The sequence below is a fragment of the Dama dama genome, chromosome 22, assembly GCF_033118175.1.
Source record: "Dama dama isolate Ldn47 chromosome 22, ASM3311817v1, whole genome shotgun sequence".
In the NCBI taxonomy this organism is placed as follows: Eukaryota; Metazoa; Chordata; class Mammalia; order Artiodactyla; family Cervidae; genus Dama; species Dama dama.
The window spans coordinates 16,960,415-16,978,080 of NC_083702.1; the positions used below are offsets into that span (position 1 = coordinate 16,960,415).

General features: G+C 43.5%; 1 protein-coding gene across 1 annotated transcript in view; it reads left to right on the top strand.

Annotated features, from left to right (window-relative positions):
• Positions 1 to 17,666, top strand: part of LOC133043047 (uncharacterized) — a 121,186-nt gene that overhangs the window by 49,313 nt on the left and 54,207 nt on the right. Inside the window, 9 exon segments of the mRNA XM_061123936.1 lie at positions 1,963 to 2,004; positions 2,091 to 2,405; positions 2,661 to 2,693; positions 3,243 to 3,380; positions 3,771 to 3,863; positions 4,116 to 4,163; positions 4,677 to 4,817; positions 5,442 to 5,580; positions 6,830 to 6,985. Of these exon segments, the coding sequence (XP_060979919.1) occupies positions 1,963 to 2,004; positions 2,091 to 2,405; positions 2,661 to 2,693; positions 3,243 to 3,380; positions 3,771 to 3,863; positions 4,116 to 4,163; positions 4,677 to 4,817; positions 5,442 to 5,580; positions 6,830 to 6,985 (1,105 nt within the window).

The following is a 17,666-nucleotide window of genomic DNA, read 5'->3' on the forward strand; positions in this document are numbered from 1 at the left end:
ACTTGATTATGGTGTATGATTCTTTTAGTGTATTGTCAAATTCAGTTTTCTAATATTTTGTTGAGGATTCTTGCACCTATATTTATCAGAGTATTAGCCCATAATTTTCTTTTCTTGTGGTGTCCTTATCTGGTTTTGGTATCAGAATAATGTTGCCCTCATAAAATGAGTTTGGAAGTGTTTCTTTCTTCTGTTTTTGGAAGAGTTTGAGAAGGCTCCACCACTAAATACTGTTACATTGGGAACTGGGATTTTGAAAATAAATGTTGAATGAAATAAAGAAATGTTGGGGAGGGCAACAAATAGTCAAACCATAGCACCTTACTTCCTTCAACATTTCTCTCTGTTTCTCTCTCTCCTTCCCTCCCCCTCCACATACACAAACTCACACACCCCGTTCAGGTACACCTTGAGTGGTATCCTGGGTGTTGCCTGAAACCCATAGCTACGAGAATGTGGGGACAGATACTTCAAAAGCAGAGGCTCACTCCCTTCCTTGCCTCTCTTTTTTCATCTGTCTTTTCCATTTGAAAGCCAAAGAGGCATTAAACTATTAGACCTTTTATTGATGATATTTTTCCTACAGTTAAATACAGAATTGAGAGGTGGTAAAGTCTTTGACCATGAAAATGAGCAACACCCTCACAAAGGTCCCGCCATCATTTTCTCAGAGGTTCTCTGTGTAGAGTGGGTAGGAGGTTTGGTAGGATGATCTGGAAAGAATATACAAATTTTGATACTTTATGACAGGTACTATTTACCCTTCTGTTTCTTTGTGTTGCTTTGAATTTGTATTGATTTCTCTCAGCTTCAATTCTTTTATATATACTTTTCAGTCTTTTGTTTATTATTTCTGCATCTTCTCAATACAAATTTTTCTCAGTAGGTTTTTTTTTACTCTATTGCAAAAATTTTTGCCTTACTCTGTGTACATATGTGTGTACATATATCTTCTTAGAATTCTACTAAGTCTTTCCTGTATATTTCCTTTTTAAGAGATTCCTAACCAACACTATGGGCTTTTCTGGTGGCTCAGACAGCAAAGAAACTGCCTGCAGTGCAGGAGACCTGGGTTTGATTCCTGGGTAGGGAACATCCATCAGAGAAAGGAATAGCAATCTACTCCAGTATTCTTGCCTGGAAAATCCTATGGACAGTGTAGCCTGGTGGGCTGCATTTCATAGGTCACAAACAGTCAGACACAACTGAGTGACTAACACACACACATATAACCAACACTGTATTGTAGATCAATTATCTTCCAATTAAAAATAAATTTAAAAAAGAGTTTCCTTTTACAACAGTAGTCTTCACTTGCCCACTTGTTACACTGAATAGTAGGTAAGAGTAGCTTATAATCTCTCTAATAATTTTCCATTAAAATTACATATGTGAGATTTTGAATATAAATTAACTCTGTTCTTCTGGGCTGATTAATTTAATATGAGCTATTATCATAGACTATTTCCATTCATTTATATTTGGTTTACTATTTCACTGATTAATGTGAATTTAAAGTTTTATTTTACTGAATTTTATTCATCTATTCATTCATTCAATAAATATTTATCAAGCCCCTATCTAGGTATTTAGCAAAGGTTTTCCATAGATATTTGTTGAATGAGTGCACACAATGTGCAGGCACTGTCCTAACAGCAGAAACATGGCATATATAAGATATACAAGGTCCTTCTTCTAATGGAACTTTCATTCAGAGGAGTGTGTGGGTACATTTGTAGATGTCTGTGTTTATGTTTGCTGTGGGAATGTGAAGACTGATAAACAAGTAAATATTAAAGTAATTTCAGCTGGTGATCAGATGCAGTGAGTTTCACCCCAGGAGATAATAATAAGCCTGTGTTTTCATGTGTCCTTTGCACTGAGTCAGACCTTAGATAATCTTATTTGGGGACAAGACCACGCCCAGCTGTCCCTGATCCACTGTTTCCCTGTTGTTTGCAGAAAGAAGAGCCAAGAGCTGTCCAGCTGCTGCCCCCTGCACAGGTACGTCAGCCCCGCCCCCTCCCCAGGGCCCCAGGGGCTCCTTCCTCCCACCAGGGGAGTCACAGGAGGGGCTGCTGCCTTTTCAGACAGAGAGAAGCTCCGGCTCAGGGGAGGAGACAGCGAGTGCTCAGGGCGGGTGGAGGTCTGGCACAGCGGCTCCTGGGGCACCGTGTGCGATGACTCCTGGAGCCTGGCAGAGGCCGAGGTGGTGTGTCAGCAGCTGGGCTGTGGCCCGGCCCTGGAAGCCGTGCGGGCCGCGGCGTTTGGCCCTGGAAACGGGAGCATCTGGCTGGACGAGGTGCGGTGCGGGGGCCGGGAGTCCTCCCTGTGGGACTGTGCTGCGGATCCCTGGGGGCAGAGCGACTGCAAGCACGAGGAGGATGCTGGTGTGAGGTGCTCTGGTGAGTGAGGGGCTCGGGGTCCGTCCTGGGTGAGCTGGGGCAGCACAGGGGCAGTGGGCTGGGCCGGGGGTGTTGGGGAGATTATGTTCAGACAGCGTCCCAGTGCTGGGGCTCTGATCTAGGATGGGGGAGCTGGGAGGACTGGATACTGATGTTGTGGAGACTGAGGGGTGATTTCAGGCTCAGGAGAGAAAAATGGGTTTGCCCTGCTTTCTGGCCAATTCCCTTTCCTCACACTGCTGTTCTTCTCTTTAGGTGTAAGGAAAACAGTGCCCCCGACTGCAGCAGGTACTGTGAACACCCATGGCCAGGAGAGAATACTCAGGTCTGGCGGCCTGTTCTGTGAGCCCTCTGACAGTTCAGGAGAGGAAAGAGCCTGAAGAGCCCTGGCTGGTGGGGAGGAGCCCAGGGCAATATGTTTGTGAACTCCTCGGCCTTGGTTCCTGGGGCCACATTTTTCTCATGACTGGGATACTAGGTGGTGCAGAATCTAAGGTTCTCCCACCTGCCCCTGAGTGTTGCTCCTCATCAGTGAGGTGAGGGTCCCAGGACTGTTTGACGCTCTGTCTCCTGAAGCCCAAGGAGAAGAGATGAGCCGGGTCCTCAGAGGCTGTCTTGGCAGGGCAGCTCCCTGACAATCCCCGGCTCTGCCTCGGGGCCACACTGGCCGAGTGGAGTTGACTCATCTCAAGATGAGACCTGGGGGAGCCAGGTCACTGTCAGTGCACTTGTGTCTGAGGCTGGGATGCCATCGTCTGGATCCCCTGGGAATGCTGGCACAGGGGGTTTCTCTGTGCCCAGGACCTTCTCCACACCCTGTTGCCTTGTTCTCTTTAGGGTCCAGACCAGCTTCAAGTCCTCTCCCTGGCTTCTTCTCCCTGGCTGGGGTCCTCTGCCTCATCCTGGGGGCCCTTCTCTTCCTGGTCCTCATCATCCTGGTGACTCAGGTGCTCAGATGGAGAGCAGAGCGCAGAGGTGGGCTGCAGGGGGAACTGGGGACCAGGGAGCATGTGTGCAGGCAGGAGATGGGGCAGGTGTGAGGAGGGGAGCCTGGGCCAGGTCTCTGTTGTGAGTCTGCGGAACTCATGTGCTCCGTGCTGAGCTCTAAGGGCTGAGTAGACAGAGGTTCTTAGGACTGCGGCGTGAACTCTCATATGTCATAGCCTCTCCTATGAGACCAGACAGAGTCGGGGCTGAGCTGTGAATTCAGGTCAGATGACGGGAGAAGGTGCTGACATGGTGCACGGGATGGGCGATGATGCCAAGGTCCAGGCAGCCTCTGTGTGAGCATCAGGGAGATGAAGGTGGGCCTCCTGGACCGGAGTGTCTGGGGTGGAACCTCTGACCTGCTGGGGGATCTCTCAGCCTTATCCAGCTATGAAGATGCTCTTGCTGAAGCCGTGTATGAGGAGCTCGATCACCTTGTGACTCAGAAGGAGGGTCTTCTGGGCAGCCCAGGTGGGTGTCTCTGTCTGCCCTCCTGGGACCTCTGGTTATCACACCCACTGGGTGTGCACATTTTCTCAGCCTCTCGCAGACCCGACATGTTCCCCAGGTTCACAGAGGTGGCTCTCCAAAGTGGCAGGCTGGCCTCTCACAGCCTCTGTCTACACTGCAAGAGCCAGACCCATCCCTTCTCAGCTTTAACATTGGTCCCGTGGGTGTGGGAGGGTCATTCTGTGTGTTGTGTGATGTTTTTCTCCACTTTAGGCTTCCTGTCAGATGGTGAGGACAACAATGACTCCAGATCCGCTCCAGGTAATAGAGGTGGACCTGCTTCAGCTGAGTGTTGCGGAAGAGAGTTTCCCTCCTCATAGAGAGGAGATATAAGGGGTACAGTCTTCCTCTGATGGACCAGAGGGATCCCTTGTGTCTAGATAGGGTCTTTCCTTCTCCTTCTCTGGCTGTTCTGTGATGCCTCACATTTGGGGCTGGGCTCTCTGTGTTTAGAATCACAAGAGATACACACTGGCTTTAAAAATAACATCTGTAAAGCACAGTTTGTCAAAATACTTTAGTAATGCTCAATGGTGGGAGAGTTGCTTTAAGATATGTTTTCAATCAGGAAATATTAAGATATGTAAGGTCATGTTTTGGTTTATGGACACATCAAATTGAAACATGGTCTTAGAGAAAAAAATCTTTTAAAACAAGGAGTGACAGGTGCCTCTATTTATCAGCTCAGAAATGCTGGGTCAGAAGGGATCTTAGGTATTTCCCAGACCAACCCACTTAGTGTGGTTTCATCTACCCTTGCTCTGCGCTCAGGAGCCCCAGATCAGAAGACCTATGCCCTTGGTGAGGATTATGATGATGCTGAAGAGGTACTGGTACCTGGGGCTCCTCCTGCCTCTCAGGGGAGTGAGGAGGAAGTGCTCCCAAAGAAGGAAGATGGGATGACGTCTCAGACAGGTGAGTGGAGTTAGCTGATCCCCTGTAATCTTTGGTCTCTGTCCTGGAAAGGGTGAATTTGAACTCAATGTCCAGCCTCTGTACAGTTTCTCATGCATTTGAGAATCTCATGCATGGGTAATCTCATGCATTTGATGGGCTTTCCCTGGTGGCTCAGATGGTAAAGAATCTGCCTGCAATGCAGGAGACCTGGGTTTGATCCCTGGATCAGGAAGATCCCCTGGAGAAGGGAATGGCTACCCTCTCCAGTATTCTTGCCTGGAGAATCCCATGGATAGAGGAGCCTGGTGGGCTACAGTTCATAGTGTTGCTAAGAGTCAGACACAGCTGAATAACTAGCCCTTCACTGCCTGGAGGCAGGTCTTCTCAGAGCTCCTGTGTGAGCACAGATCTCCTGTGATGCAGGGTTTCCACATGAGGTGAGACCCCAGAGACCACATGGACTGGATCTAGAGGACAGCTGGGATCCATCCTCACTGTAACTGATATGAAATAGTCTGAGCCTCCCTGCCCACCCCTGGGTCCCAGGGATGCTTTGTCATCACCTCTTGCTTAACTTGCTTCCTCCTCCCTGTCTGGCCCCCTTGTCTCTGTTCTAAATCATACCTCTCATTCCTCTTTCAGGCTCTTCTCTAAATGTCTCTAGAGAGGAAGCTGATCCTGGGGAAGGAGAAGAGAGCCCCTGGCTGCTCCAGGGGGAGACTGGGGACCCTGGGTACGATGATGCTGAACTAAGTGACCTGGGAACATCCACAGTGACTTTGCAATGATGTTGTATTAAATATAAGATTATGCCACAGATATTCTAATTGCCTGTATCTCAATAGAATAGTGCTGATCTGTGATTGTGTTATATGGAAATTGCTCAAAATGAAATATTCTGAATAAAATAAATTTTTTTTGCTTTATTAATTATTACCAAGTTCCATGTCAAATGTTTTTAGGGGATTGGCTCTCAAACACCATTTTCCTCAAAGGAAATACAAGATGAGTGCACTGCCCTGGTTTCGCACCTCCTTCAAAGGCTAATGAGAGCATGACTTAGCCCAGGAAGACAGATGCTCCAGGTCATTCTTACTAATAAAAAGCACCTGAACTTGGTCCACATTCACACTCTCTTTCCTAGCAAGATAAATTGTCGACCAGAAAATAATCAGAACCTGGTAGAGTTATTTTATTTGGTGGGAATGCTTAGGACTCTAAGCCCTGGAGACAGCATCTCATTAGCTCCGAGAAAATTGCTCCAAAGAGGCAGGAAGGGAAGTCAGGCTGTATACAAGTTTGCAACAAAGGGAGCAGGAAGTCTGAACGTCAAAGATCAGGTATCAAGTTAAGGAATTTAGCATGCTATGTATGGGAAGATGCAAGCCTCTGGTCTCACTGAATTCATTCCTTTCACATGCAGCTTAGCTATCTGGGGCCAACCCTGTTTCCTTGTTCACCTTAAGGAGTGGCAGATGGCTGCTTCGTGCATTTCCCCATCTCCTCAGCAATCTCCATGGGGAGTGGGAGCATCCCCTGGATCATAGTCTTGGGATCCCTCATTCATGTTTGGAGGCCAGAAATCGCTGATGGTTGTTACCTTTCTTGTTTATTGATATGGCAGGAGATATTTTCATTTCACAAACTCATGGTAAAAACCCAATCCTGAACATTCCTGTATGTTCTTCCCTGAGATGTCACATCACCTGTTTTTAACCTATTCTTGGGCAGGAGACTTGGGTGTGAGTTTCAAAGTAGGAGTTTGCTGGTGGGAGAGAATGGATACAGTTTTCCTTATCCTGCTTAAGAGTTCATGGGTCAGTTAAAACTCTAACTCTAGGTAACTACCTCTGCCTTTTCATCTCTCATTCCCTAGGTTACTTTATCTGTTTATTCCTCAGGAATCTGTAGATTCCTCCTTGCTCTTTTCCCATATCTAGTTGTTATCAAATCCTTATGAATCCATTCTCTCCATCCCTGCCTACTATTTCTTCAGAATGTTGCCATTTCTTATCTGTTCAATTATCTAGCCTTCTGAGCAAATTATATCAGCTCATATCTCTCTCTGAGTTGATGGATGGCAAATTGGTGCTCACCCACACCCTGCATCCATGTGGGACAAGAGGGCAGGAAAGTGGCGACTTAGCCAGAGGGGATCCAGAAGAAGGGATAGATGGGAAAATCAGGTATGTTTGTCTATTTACATTTCAAAGATGTGGATGGAGGGGTCTGATATGATTGAATTCTTAAAGGAAGAATTTCAGACCAATGGGCTCCTCTGAAGATGTACTGTTTCAAGATTGCTTTAATCTGGTTACTACTGAAAATGTAAACGTGATCCTGCTGTTATTCTTCAGGGTAGAGAGAGCTGTCATGTAGGAGTGGCCAAGTAAAGATTACATTTCACAACACCACCCCTCCCCCCCCAATTTCATTGTGGACATGTGGAGAGGTTGCTGAACTAATAATATAAGACCTTAGAGTGATGGCCTGGTTGTGAGTTGAACCCACCCAGTTCCTGGCTGATGGCTCCGCATGGTGTCTAGGGCTCTGACCTACAGTCACGCTTGCAGTCTTCATAGTTCTAGGCTGTGCTTGGGGATGGGAAGATGCCCAGGACTTCTCCCAGGGCAGCTTACATGGCTATTCACCATTGGGAAGTGATGAAATAAATGGCACTTGATGAAAGAAATAAAGAATACCTGCCAAGAAGCTCAGGGAACTCAAAAAAATGCAGATAATGGAATTCAGGAAAAGAATATGTGAACAAAATAAGATTAAAAAGTTATTTATTATCATTATCATTGTTTTTAATTTTTGGTTTCACTGTTTTTTTGTTGATGCATGTGGGCTTTCTTTAGTTGTGGCAAGCAGGCATTACTTCTCTTTGTGGACAGCAGGCTTCTCTATGCAGGGGCTTCTCTTGTTGCAGAGCACAGGCTCTAGGCACAGAGGCTTCCGTAGGTGCAGCATGCCTGCTCCTATTTACAGTTTGTGGGACCTAGAGCATTTACAGTTTGTGGGACCTCAGTAGTTGTTGGGCACAGACTCTTGCATTGCTCCACAGAATGAATACAGTTTGTTTTTTTTTTTTTTGTACAGAGACCAAAATCATAAAAAAGGAAGCAAACAGGGAATTTGCTGATGGTTTAGTGATTAGGATTCGATGCTTTCACTGCTGTGCATGAATTCTATTCTGATCAGGGAACTGAGATCCCTCAAGCTGTGCAATAGGCAGAAAAAGAGAAGGAAGCAAACAGAAATTCTGTTGCTTAGGATTACAGTGAATGAAATGCAACAAAATAAAAAATGCTACAGAGAGCATCAGCAACAGCAGAAGAATCTTTGAGGCAGAAGACAAGACAATTGAAATTACCTAGCCAGGGGACAAAGAAGAGAAAAAAAAGAATGAAAAGGTGTGAAAGAACCTGTGTGAAATATGGGATAACATTCACAGAAACAACCTGCACATTACTGAAGACCCAAAAGGAAAAGAGAGGGAGAAAGGGACAGAGATTGTACTTAAAGAAATAATACCAGAAAAGTTTCCAATCTGATGACATTTAGACATCCAAATTCATGTAGCTGTCAGGGGAGTGTGTAATTTCCTCAGTTCTGTTTCGTCACAACAAAAATTTGAAGTGGCGGGCCAGTGTTAAAGCCCTTGGACAGACCATGTTACAGCTCTCAGACAGATCAATGTCACAGCTCTCAGACAGATCCATGTCATAGCTCTCAGACAGATCGGTGACACAGTTCTCAGACAGACCGTGTCACAGCTCTCAGTTCCGTGTCACAGTTCTCAGACAGACTGTGTCACAGCTCTCAGACAGATCGGTGTCACAGCTCTCAGACAGACCGTGTCACAGCTCTCAGGCAGATCTGTGTCACAGCTCTCAGACAGGCCGTGTCACAGCTCTCAGACAGACCATGTCACAGCTCTCAGACAGACCGTGTCACAGCTCTGTGTTGCAGCTCAGTTTTATTTAGAAAATAAAGGAAAATACATCCTCGATGTGTGAGGGCATGACGACCCAAAAGACATGAAGAGAAGAGAGAGAATGAGAGAGAGGTGGGGGGAGCAAGCAAGAAGAGAGAGCAAGAGAGAGAGCGAGAGAGAGAGTGATAGAAAGACCCTCGGCCCCTTGGCTCCTCTTTTTATATGTTTTTTTTTCCTCCCCCTGGGCTGTTTGTTCTACCTGAGGTGCTCACTTTGGTCCTCGGATCTTCCTTTGTTCTATTTTCATGGGCTTTTCCCTTCCTTGTCTTTTAGCCACCGCCATTCTGGACTGCTTTTTCCTGTTCTAACTACCTAACATTGCTGATAAGTCGCCCCTCAGAGTTCATTCAAAATAATTGTCTCCAAGACACATTGTTTATAATCAAGACAAAGAGAGAATTTTAGAAGCATCAAGAGAAAAGCAAATGCTCACAGCAAAGGAATTCCCTTAAGAATATCGGTGGACTTCTCAGAAGAAAACTGGCAATCCAGGAGAGAAAGGGATGATATATTCAAACTGATGAAAGTAAACCTGCCAGCCAAGAATACTTTTCTCAGGAAGGTTGTCTTTCAGAAATGAAGATGAGATAAAGACTTTCCCAAACAAACAACAGTTGAGGGAGTTCATCAACACAGGTCTGTCTTACAAGATTGCTGGAGGGAGTTCTTCAAGCTAAATGAAGGATGGTAATTATTATATGAAAGAAGTGAAAACAGACAACAGACTTGTAAATGTAAATATGTAATCTAATACAGAATTCTCTAATACTGAATATGGTAGTGTGCTAACAACCAGTTAGCTCTAGTCTAAGGGAAGTGTTAAAATAACTATAGAGAAAAATATTTTGTTAGTGATATACAATATAAAGAGAGGCAAATTCTGACATCAGAAACAGAAAGTACAGGAGGAGATCAAAAGGTAGAGCTTTTGTATGTGATTGTAATTAATTTGTTATCAGTGTAACATAGACTCTTGTGTCTATAAGATGTTTTATGTGAGCCATTGTGGCAACAAAAATGTGAAAACCTACAGTAGATTCACAAAAAGTAAAGAGAAAAAAATCAAAGCACATCATTATCCAAAGTCATCAGTTCACAGTTCTAACTGTTGGACACAACAGTCGAATTGTCCTGGTCTCTACAGCATCCTTCAAGATCAGCCCCAGAAGACTCTCCTTTCACAAAATGAAAGACTAATTAGTCTGTTTGTCATGACAAGCCAAAGAACTCTTTCTGCACCTCATCTCCTTCCTTATATCATATAGATGGTGCAGCTGTACTTTTTAATTGCAAATTTTCTTCTGGTGATATTCCTATGTGGTTTTAATGGAAAAACTGCCAAATGATAAATCATCCCAATACCCTGTATCCTCTGTTGGGTCTGATTAAAACTTAATAAGAAGCCACATGTGAGTGTGTTGTGGTTTGTCTTGTGTAGCCTTAGAGATAGAGATTTGCAGAGTTCGTTGTGATGTATCTGATGGTGATGTGTGCCTTCTTTTTGAAAATCAAATTTTGTCCTGTTAATTGCTGAAAACATTTGCCTTTAAAACAAAAATATTAATTAGCTAAATGATGTCCTCAACAATAGTTCTTTATATTTAAGATAATTCCTCTTAAATGTCTAGCATAGTACCATTCAGTCATTCAATAAACATTAGCTGAACATCTATTAAATTATGGAGAGTGGAAATACAGAAGTTACACACAGATTTAGTCTCCCTCCAATCCTGGGCCCTGGAAGGGCCTTAGCAGATACTTGCAGCCTGCAAGAGCCTTGGGTAGCATACCCAGATGTGGAAAGATTTGATGATAATGAAAAGAGAATCTGTTCACAGACTTTTAGATGTTAAAGAGGAACACATTTCCCCTTGTTTCCAGAGATCTTAGGCTGGTGTGCAGGCTGGACTCAGCTGCACCAAATCTCCATGTGCAATAAAGCATCAGTTCATAGAGTTCAAGTCTGAGCAACCACTCAGTCTTTGAACTACGAGGGCCATCCCAGTGACATTAATCTTGGGTTTAAGAGGTTTAAGAATGACCACCTACAAGAACTCAATAGTTCTGGAGTTGGTCATTACACCAACTCTGAACAGAGGTGGATTAATCATGAAGCTAATGAAGCTTCAACCTCACATCCGCTCCTTACACCAGCCCCTTCCAAGTCCTGTGAGGAGAGCCCCAGGGCTGTGCTCACAAGGATATATATATAGGTTTTGAAACAGCCATTTTCTTGAGATGAGGAAAAAAATATTCAGCAAAATCATTTCTTAACCAATTTATTTCTTGACCATGGAACACTAAATCCAGGAATCAGATTTGTTCAGGAAATCAAGAGAAAACTGAGGGGGCTTAGAAAATACATGCTGCCTTTTCATTAGTACAGGATTGGTGAAAGGTAAAATAGGATCAAAGATGATGGACTGGCTAACTCAGAGGAAAGAAGAGCTGTTTAAGGATGAAGGTCAAGATGCTGAGAGACAAATTCGGGAAACTGAGCCTGACTGTCAGCACAGAGTGATGTAAAGGGAACAGGAGATGCACCAGGGTGAGTGTTGTTAAACGGGATTTAGATCTAGTTGTTGGTCAGTCAGAAATGGTGACTGACAAACAACCAAGTCCAACAGAGGAAATAAGGTGAGACCTGAGGGAGCAGCTTGGGATGAAGACACAGAAGGAAAAGGAGATCCAGGAAAGTACCTGCTTCATGTGACACATGCTGTCTTCTTTTCAAGTCTTCTTTTTCCTTTGTATCCATCAGAAGAGACTCTGTTCTGCCGCTGGAAAAAGTGACCCGCAAATCTCAGCCATTCACACACACACACACACACACACAGAGAAATGCATATAGACACATAGATCCATATACAGACACACACATTCATCACAACCTACCGATGTTTGTGGTCAGTGAGGCTCTTGCATGTGCACCATCTGGAACACGCAGCTTCTGTGACAGGAAAAAGAGAGAGACTACAGAGTCACACTTGGGCTTTTCATTCCTCCACTCAGAAGTGACACAGGTGACACCACCCACGTTTCATTGTCCAGAATGAGTCACTGAGGATTGGAAATACAGCTATTTGACGAGTATTACTGTCTATTCACGTCCTTCAGTAGAACTCTTGAGAGCAGTGCTGTCAGTTTTTTCTCACCTTGGAGAAGCTTCTGAGGTACAGCTCTGTGCAGAGATTGAAAGTGATCTGACCCTCCCAGAGTGGGATTTGAAGGCGTGTTGTATTTGGCTCCTTTGGCTGGTGTGTCTCTGACTCCTTACTCCACCTCAGTCTGTGCCGAGGGGGATTAGTCAGGTATGTGTCTCCCCTGCCTCCACCTCCTTTCCCAACTCAGTATCACTAACTGCAGGGTGATTTTTCAGCATTTGTTCATGCGTTCATTTCTTATCCAATGTTTGTTAAGCTCTCTCTATATGTCTTTACTTGAGCTTATAGAGACATTGAAGAATAAAACACACTACTTGCTCTCAAGCAGCCTCCTCTTTAGAGACAATAAGAAAGTTTCCACTTTTACAGATTGAAGAGACACAGCAGTAGTTTTGAGCTGGAGGAATTAGAAAGAGTTCACAGAGATGACAACTCGGTGCTTTTAAAACCAAAGATATACATATTTTCTTTCTGCAGTGGGCTTAAAAATGTGTCCTCTAGAATTCAAATATGCATAAATGTAATATTTGCTATTTTTATAACTGATTTCATCTTGTGCAGTAGCAAGGGATGTTTGCATGGATTGAAAGTTCCACAAAGTTAACACAAACTCTCCAATTTATTTATTTAAAAAAATTTTTTTCTATTTATTTATTTTTTTATTAGTTGGAGGCTAATTACTTCACAGCATTTCAGTGGGTTTTGTCATACATTGATATGAATCAGCCATAGATTTACACGTATTCCCCATCCCGATCCCCCTTCCCTCCTCCCTCTCCACCCGATTCCTCTGGGTCTTCCCAGTGCACCAGGCCCGAGCACTTGTCTCATGCATCCCACCTGGGCTGGTGATCTGTTTCACCCTAGATAATATACATGCTGTTCTTTCGAAACATCCCACCCTCACCTTCTCCCACAGAGTTCAAAAGTCTGTTCTGTATTTCTGTGTCTCTTTTTCTGTTTTGCATATAGGGTGATCATTACCATCTTTCTAAATTCCATATATATGTGTTAGTATGCTGTAATGTTCTTTATCTTTCTGGCTTACTTCACTCTGTATAATGGGCTCCAATTTCATCCATCTCATTAGGACTGATTCAAATGAATTCTTTTTAATGGCTGAGTAATATTCCATGGTGTATATGTACCACAGCTTCCTTTTCCATTCATCTGCTAATGGGCATCTAGGTTGCTTCCATGTCCTGGCTATTATAAACAGTGCTGCGATGAACATTGGGGTGCACGTGTCTCTTTCAGATCTGGTTTCCTCAGTTAGTATGCCCAGAAGTGGGATTGCTGGGTCATATGGCAGTTCTATTTCCAGTTTTTTAAGAAATCTCCACACTGTTTTCCATAGCAGCTGTACTAGTTTGCATTCCCACCAACAGTGTAAGAGGGTTCCCTTTTCTCCACACCCTCTCCAGCATTTATTGCTTGTAGACTTTTGGATAGCAGCCATCCTGACTGGCGTGTAATGGTACCTCATTGTGGTTTTGATTTGCATTTCTCTGATAATGAGTGATGTTGAGCATCTTTTCATGTGTTTGTTAGCCATCTGTATGTCTTCTTTGGAGAAATGTCTGTTTAGTTCTTTGGCTCATTTTTTGATTGGGGCATTTATTTTTCTGGAATTGAGCTTCAGGAGTTGCTTGTATATTTTTGAGATTAATCCTTTGTCTGTTTCTTCATTTGCTATTATTTTCTCCCAATCTAAGGGCTGTCTTTTCACCTTGCTTATAGTTTCCTTTGTAGTGCAAAAGCTTTCAAGTTTCATTAGGTCCCATTTGTTTAGTTTTGCTTTTATTTCCAATATTCTGGGAGGTGGGTCATAGAGGATCCTGCTGTGATTTATGTCGGAGAGTGTTTTGCCTATGTTCTCCTCTAGGAGTTTTATAGTTTCTGGTCTTACATTTAGATCTTTAATCCATTTTGAGTTTATTTTTGTGTATGGTGTTAGAAAGTGTTCTAGTTTCATTCTTTTACAAGTGGTTGACCAGTTTTCCCAGCACCACTTGTTAAAGAGGTTGTCTTTTTTCCATTGTATATCCTTGCCTCCTTTGTCAAAGATAAGGTGTCCATAGGTTCGTGGATTTATCTCTGGGCTTTCTATTCTGTTCCATTGATCTATATTTCTGTCTTTGTGCCAGTACCATACTGTCTTGATGACTGTGGCTTTGTAGTAGAGTCTGAAGTCAGGCAGGTTGATTCCTCCAGTTCCAATCTTCTTTCTCAAGGTTACTTTGGCTATTCAAAGTTTTTTGTATTTCCATACAAATTGTGAAATTATTCGTTCTAGTTCTGTGAAAAATACCGTTGGTAGCTTGAGAGGGATTGCATTGAATCTATAGATTGCTTTGGGTAGAATAGCCTTTTTGACAATATTGATTCTTCCAATCCATGAACATGGTATGTTTCTCCATCTGTTTGTGTCATCTTTGATTTCTTTCATCAGTGTTTTATACAAACTCTCCAATTTAAAATGACAGACTCTCCCATTTAAAATTTGTCCCCCAAGTTAGCTTGGGTTTATGGTAATAGTTATCTTGTCTAGTTGAAGCTCCCTGCTGAGAGTGGTTTTCATCTATTCAAGGAGGTATCTTCTTATCTCTCCTCCTACGGATGGTGTCTGGGGTGAGAGGGTTTCTTACTTTCCAAGAGCAGTGGGAAAGTGTCCTTGGTCTGCATGCTCTCCACTTAGAATCTGCTTATCTTTTATTTAGTAGCTTTGATTGCTCTGGTCTCTGGGTATCTGATGCCGCACTATGGAGGAATGAATGAGGCCAATTCAGTGCCACACTCTCTGTTAGATGTTGCTGGTTTTAGACTGTAAAGGGCTGAAGAGAGATGATGGGCTGGACCTCAGGCAGCTCATGACCAGCTCATGACCAAGCTCATCACATGTCTTTGTGATGAAGTGGTCTTTGGTAAAGAAGCCTTTACCAACCTTGGTCTCATCCATACAAGGAACACAGATGGTGAGGTGGGTCTCCAACACTCTGGTATAACAAGTCACTTGTTTCCTTTTAAAGTTGTATATTTATTTTTTAATTCAAAAATATTTTGTATATTTTTTTGTATATACACATATATCCAGTGGTCATGTATGCGTGTGAGAGTTGGACTATAAAGAAAGCTGAGCACCTAATAATTGATGCTTTTGAACTGTGGTATTGGAGAAGACTCTTGAGAGTCCCTTGGATTGCAAGGAAATCCAACCAGTCCATCCTAAAGGAGATTAGTCCTGGGTGTTCCTTGGAAGGACTGATGGTGAGGCTGAAACTCCAATGCTTTGGCCATCTGATGCGAAGAGCTGACTCATTGGAAAAGACCCTGATGCTGGGAAAGATTGAAGGCAAGAGGAGAAGAGGAGACAGAGGATGAGATGGTTGGATGGTATCATCGACTCAATGGACATGGGTTTGGGTGGACTCCGGGAGTTGGTGATGGACAGGGAGGCCTGGTGTGCTGTGGTTCATGTGGTCGCAAAGAGTTGGACATGACTGAGTGACTGAACTGAACTGAACTGATTTTGTATATTAGTCACTCTGATTGGTCCTGAAAATGTCTGTCTACCAAGGATATTTAATTATTTACTTTTCTAGCAAAGAGATTACTTAACCTCTGAAACCTGCATATTTTCATGGTGATTTGGGAATAATAATGCTACATATTGTAATGCTTTACAATCCATAAGATGAAATAAACAGTCAAAATTTAAAAAAAGGATTCTTCCTGGTTTTTACTTCTGCATTTCTGATTCAATATAGAAGCTGTTAAACTAAATTTTTTTATAACAGAATTTCTTCCTGTTACAGTTTGTGGTTTGAGTTGAAAATATGCCAAATGATAAGTATATAAACATCCGGACCACTTGGCCATATCTGATTAGGACCAGAAGAGGAGGCTTCATGGTGTTTACCTGTCAGTGTGCTGAGCTCTGTCTTCTTTATCTTCGGATATACAAAGATGCAGCATTTATACATGTTTAGAACTGGTTGTCTCAGCACTGCTCTTGGAATGGGGCTAGCCTTGTTTCAAATGATTGCATTCATTGCAGAGAAGTGTAGAAGTGAACCATACATAGCTTATACCATTTAATCATATTGAAATATCATTACAAGAAGTGACACAACTTGCATTGTGTTGCTAAGTCCGCACATCAAGTTAAATTATATTTCAAAAGATTTCTTTTGATTGAAATGATTTGTGTAAAATACCTGGCTGACATTCATTCATTCAGGTATACAATAGACAACATTTAGGATTTTTAATTAGCAGGCATTGGGGATAAGGAGGTGAATTAGACACAGAACCTTTACCAAGTTCATTTATAAAGTAAAATTAGCAAGTAAACAACTTAATTCATGAGGTTCACGGCTGGTAAGGTCAAGGTTCATGAGCAGTAGAATCTCTCTCTGGGGCACAGAGAGAAGGGATGATGTGTGGAAGACTCACAACTATGACCCCAATCACCATCACAGCATGTGGTTCCTGGGAGAGTTTTGACAGTTCCAGTCAAGGCTCCAGCTAACCGAATTGAATTCCTGTTCTAGAGTCCTGGGATTCCTGGGATGGGATGGAGTGAGGGGCCCTAATATTGCTTCTCCGCCACTATGATGTACTACTATTAACTAGTGGTTATTTCTCTTACTAAGGCCAACTCATTTAATTCTAACCAAAACTCTGTCATCTATACACAAATATAACTCTTCTTTTACAGACAAAGCCACTATACAGAGTGTAAGGACCCTGTTCAAGGTCACACACATGGTATGTGGCTGAGCTTTGAGTCAGGCCAGGGCAGACTGGTTCTTGAGCCTGTTCTCCTGACTCCTGAAGTTCACATGGACACAGCTGGGTTAGTGTCCTCCCTAACGCGTTCCTCCTTCAAATCTTCGGTGAGATTGGACACTGAGATTTCCTTATGTGTCAGAAAAGATGAACCTTCATTAGAGGATGAGTTGGTCCATGCTGACCCTGCATCCCCAGCTCTGGGGTAGAGGATGCTTCCTGGGCACAGCCTGCCAGCCCTGGGTTAGCCCCTCCTTCCTGCCCACTCCATCCTTATAACAAAATATGGAGTCCCTAATAGTATGTTACCTGCGTGATCTCAATCCTGAGGTGAGACCATGTGTACCTGGTTCACTAAACGCATCCCTGTGTCATCCTGTAGGAGGAATGACTGGACTCCAGGAAGCACATCCTGTATTCTAGGTGTTTGTCTGGTGGTTTCTGGTGATGGTGTGGAGTGGAGTCCATAACTGGGTAAGGAATGATGACTCTGGGTCCCAGGGGGAGTAGAGCATCGACTCTAGTGACTGAGCAGATCCTGTTCCTACCCCAGTGCCTGAGTTTATATTCTGGTTCTGACATTTATAATTGGCTATTATCACTACTGCATTAAGCATCCAGAAGGAGAAGGGGTTCATGTACAGATGGGGTTTGGAAGTCAGAGGAACACAGGACAAGTAAGTGTTAAAAAACAATGGGTTAATATTAGCATATTTAGAGGGAGAAAAACATGTGTTCAATTGACTTTTCTCCCTTTTCATTCACCTGAGTCTCAAGTAGGAAAGACGGGCATGCAGGACAGTGAAGCTGTGTCTGCTGACCGGGATGAGAGGTCCTTCCAGTGGGGGATGTGACAGAGCTGTAGACTGGTCCACAGCTGCCCTCCGTGTTGGCTTCACCAAGTCCTTCAGG